The sequence below is a fragment of the Corvus brachyrhynchos genome, unplaced genomic scaffold (assembly GCF_000691975.1).
Source record: "Corvus brachyrhynchos isolate BGI_N302 unplaced genomic scaffold, ASM69197v1 scaffold94, whole genome shotgun sequence".
Lineage (NCBI taxonomy): Eukaryota > Metazoa > Chordata > Aves > Passeriformes > Corvidae > Corvus > Corvus brachyrhynchos.
This window is the reverse complement of record NW_008238330.1, coordinates 7,452,325-7,456,927: the sequence shown is the minus strand read 5'-3', so window position 1 is coordinate 7,456,927 and position 4,603 is coordinate 7,452,325. Positions and strand designations below refer to the sequence as shown.

General features: G+C 39.6%; 1 protein-coding gene across 4 annotated transcripts in view; it reads right to left on the bottom strand.

Moving 5' to 3' along the window:
• HERPUD2 (HERPUD family member 2) overlaps positions 1 to 4,603 on the bottom strand; it is a 23,020-nt gene extending 18,417 nt beyond the window's left edge. For all 4 annotated transcript variants that reach the window (XM_017734455.1, XM_017734454.1, XM_017734456.1 and 1 more), the window contains exon 1: positions 4,288 to 4,603. In XM_017734455.1, coding sequence (XP_017589944.1) covers positions 4,288 to 4,434 — 147 coding nt within the window. In that variant the 5' untranslated portion in view covers positions 4,435 to 4,603. The remainder of the gene's footprint in view (positions 1 to 4,287) is intronic.

Genomic DNA, 4,603 nt, shown 5'->3' with positions numbered 1-4,603 from the left:
CAGAGCCCCGGCCATGCGGCTGGAGAAATAAACATCTCTGAAACATCTAGCAAGAATCTGTCTGTCCGTATATATTTCCTTTCCACGGGACTCCTGGTTTGGTATATGCAAGTTGCAGGATCCCCACTGCAACACTCAGTAAATCTCAAGCTGTACTTTTTTCCCAAAGCGATACTAGCCATTCATGATTAAATGCACTTTTTAAAAAAACACCCTGCCACATACTGTGCAGAACTGTTTATCACTTCCACTTAAGAGTAATTTTCTCTATTCTTCTGCATTTTTCTGTATATTTACTTAGTGGCATAGGACACTATTTTTGTAAGTCTCACAACACGGGGAACTAGTTATTTGCAGCTGAAATTGATAAAATACATTCAGCAACAAGGATGTACTATTTCTATTTACATTTAAAACAACAAGAAATGCCTGACTCACGTCACTAACTTCTTTTGAGCTATACCATTTTGTTGCTCCCTTCAAGCAAGAACAGGCTGCTAGCAGAATGCAAGCCTGCATTTTGTACTTGGGAAAGGCCTCCTTAGAAAAATCAGAATTTCAGCATCAAGATTAAAGAAAACTTTAATTTCCTGTAAATTGGAAACTTGTTGCTTTAGATTGACCAGTGCAGTCAGAAGAAAAATCTTAAGAATCCTTGTTTCTGGGCCCTGAGACTGATTAACTGGAGATTAATAAGAACAGATAAGCACTTAAGCAAAGCACAACAGCAAAAAACCCCTCAAACTCCAAATCTTTAAATCATCATCCAGCATAGCACTAGAATGTTGTTTTGAAGGTCTCACTCGTAATGGAGCCTTCTACATGGTCACTTTCAATTCTTCTCTTCAGTACCTCATGAACCAGTCCCTCTTCCACCCCCTCTAATCAAGTATCTTCTCAAACATGATACGAGTAACTTCCAAATATGAATACTTTACAGAGGTGAAACTGCGAGATCAAAATTACTCCTCAAAGCTGACTACATAGCCTTCAGTAATGCATTTCAGCTCCCTACAAAACCACAAAAGAAAAGCTTAAACATATGTTGAGTACTGTTAATCATATTAAGCCAGAGACTTTAATGGGGAAGATGAGGCCTTAAACCCCATATTCCTCCCTTCATAAACTGAACACCTACCTGAGAACTAAAGGATTACCACTTGCAATTTTCAGAGTGAAAGCCTGAAATTCTGAAATGGGCTTGTTGGTTTTTTTTTTTTAAATGCAAATGAAAGAAGAGGGAATAAATGTGGAAACAGAGTAGCTCACATATATGCCAAAGTAAATAGAAAAGGCATTCAACTCATCCTCTGCCAGAGGAAATTTCACTGCCACACCTCCTGCTTCAAGGAACAGCATGCTCACTGCTAGCTGAAACATTAAACTGTGATGGAAAAACACCTCAAACCACATAATTAGAGCAGCCCCATTTTCAGAAGCAAGCATGTGGCATCAGAAAAAATTATTCTAGAACCTGAAGTTTAGAGTGAGATGGGAGACAGTTCGCAGATCAAAATCAAAAGGTATGTATGCAAAACTAAGAACTCCAGAGCTACTGGTTTGGTTTTTAATCTCCATTTTTCCAGGCAAGACTTCTTGTGCAATGCTTAGTCCAAATTAGCTATGCCCAGCACATTACCAAACGCCAAACTTAATATAGTGTAGCAGTGTCCTTTAGGAACACAGGCAATCTCTGAGCTATACTGTTGCAGCTACCAGACAGGTATTATTTTAGTTCACTAAGCTTCTCTCCCATTCCTCTATAGGAAATAAAAATCCAGACAATGACATGTGGTAGGCAAATACTAGATGACAGTACTACAGGCAATGAGAAATAGCAGTTTTAAATTACTGTTTATAGGTGTAATCAATGCAGCAGTTAATGCACTGAAGGTAGGATCTGCCAGACTGAGACACAGGCTGATTTTACAACAACCTTGAGTTATTTTACGTAAGTATTTCACATTTAGGGACACTATAACTGCAGTACTCTATCTATGAAAACTGGTCAAGTCAGGGAACAAAAGTATTGACGAATGTGAACCTTAGTAAATACTCACACACTAACTGAACAACTTTTTGAACCTATTTAGCTTATTCAAGTACTTACTTTGGAAAGTACATCAACTTTAATAACAACTAAACCAATTTAAATCTGCCTGTATTTGAAATCTGAATGTACTCAGGCCAAGTCATTTACACAAATTAATCTGGAAAAATCACAAACAACACTGCCTCAAGACCTAACTTCTCATTTGGCTGTTCTAACCACCTCACTTTCTGAAGACATACTCCTAATAAATTGTAAATTTAATTAGGACACTTACAGTTACCATCAGTTTACCAGCTAATTTACAGAGGCACATACAAGAATGAGGTTCAAGTCACACAGAAAACTTGAAATATTATGTTCAGCAGTGACAGCAACTGATTTCTGTTTTATACCCTTAGAGAACACTGCAAGGCCTGTATAAAGTCTCTGTGTTCTGGTGTATTCCCACCACCTTAAAATAGTGTTGTAATAGAAGTTATTTCCAGGACCTATCATATTGAAGGAACAGAGAAATCTTATCAACAAGATTTTAACTGATCTGATTTAAAAGGAAAAAAAAAAAGGGAGAGGGAGGGGAGCTACTAAAAGCAAAAAGACTTACACACATTTGAAAAAAGCAGTAGCACTCAACATCAAAAATGTATCAAGCCAAAAATACACTTTTTGAATTTACTATACATAGGAGCCATCCTAATTAATACCTTTCTACTCTCCCATGTTATTAATTTAATTTGAAAGGTCCTATGAAATAAAGATACTGTGTTCAGTTATTAGTTTAACTGCAAGTGCAGTAGATCTAAATTAAATTGGAATTACTGAGATAATTTTCATTGAAGAAACTCCCCATTCTTTAACCCAGCATAAATTTGGGTATCGTGAACTAGTCATTTAATACTGAGAGGCATGTTGAATCTATTTTCATCAGAAGAAAGATGTTTCAGGAAACTGAAATTAACACTATACCACTGTTTAAAGCCTACAGTGCAACATGAAAACCTCTTGTTCATTAAGGTTCTTTCCTTGCAGGAGCTCAATTTAGCAGGATCATTCACAGGATGAGTCAGAAAACTAGTGTTTAAACACAAACTCGTCACTGGAGGAGATTCTAGTGAGGAGGATGAAGCAGCAATCAGCTGGAGTCATATTTTTGTTTTTCACAGCAGATAGGCTCTTTCAGAAGAGAATTACTCACAGTAATAACTACATCCACAAACTCTCAAAACTGTTTAACAGATGTCAATGTACCAGTGACACAGCCCAAGTTGTTGGCTGCTTTTCTTCTTCTTTCTCCAAAAGGCAGAAACCCTTCCTGAGACAAAGCTACTATTTTACTTTCCTCTGTCAAAAAAAAATCAACAACAGTAATTCTTCTATTGAACTAGGTGAAAAATAATTTACAATATAAATGCCACCTTCTTCTGATGTTTTCTAAAGCCTCGTTGTAGGCCCCACATGCTGCTGCAGTTCTCACACAGTTCTCTGGAACAAATTTTTAAATATACCGTTCTGTATGACTGCCATTCTACACATATACAGTATTATCAATTATTGCCTATGCTTTTTCCATAACCTCTTTTTAATTGCCAAATTTAGAACTTAGAGGAATTCAGAAATAAACAGTATTTCCCTCAGGAACAAGAAAGGCTATAGGTATTAAGTTTCAAAATACAAGTTTGTTTAACACCTGACAGCAGAATTTTCAGCACAATCTCAAGAAAAATGGCTTCTCAAAGAAGAAATAATTTTGTAGGTTGTTCAACTACATGTTTCAAATAATATTATGAATAAACATCTATCTGCTCCATACCTCAGTGAATTCCCTAGATCGTGTTAACCTTAAGTATATTGCTTATACTTTAGAACAGACGGAACTCTTAGCCAGAGATGTTAGATTTACAAAAATTAGTCTCAAATTCAGTTAACTGAGGTACCTAAATCTCAGTTCCCAAAAAAAGCAAAGTGAAGCATTAGTAAGCATCTTTAGCGATATCGCCTTTCAGGATGCTACACTGCGATCGTCTCACACCATGTATAAGAGCAGCTTCCTATTTGTTACATTGCCAACTTCCCTGAAAGCAGAGGGACGGCCATCGCCTTCATGCAGATCACTCTTCGGCAGCAGGACTCTTGTTTATTTTGCAGCGTTTACGGGAAGTCTTGACCGCCTGTCCCCAAGTCGCCGCAGGGCCAGCCTTACCGACAAGGCGAGAGAAAAGAGCTGGCCAACAACTCACCGGCTTACTGGGGTACACCTTGGAGAGGTGGGACTTCAGCTTGCCCACAGTCCACTCCAGAAAGCAGCTGATGGTCTGGTCGGTGTATTTCTGGTTGGGGGCCTTGATGATGAGGGTCACCGGGTGCTCCACCACGCTCTGGTCCATACTGCCCGCGGGACCGGCCGGCCCTGCCCCGCTCTCCGTCTCCCCGGGCACACGACGCCGCTCGAACCTTTGGGGGGGCTCCGAGCGGGTTCAGCGGCCGGGGGCGAACTTCCTGGGGGGGCCGGGGGGGCCCCTTCCCCTGGTCACCCCCCGGGGACCCCGGGCCCCG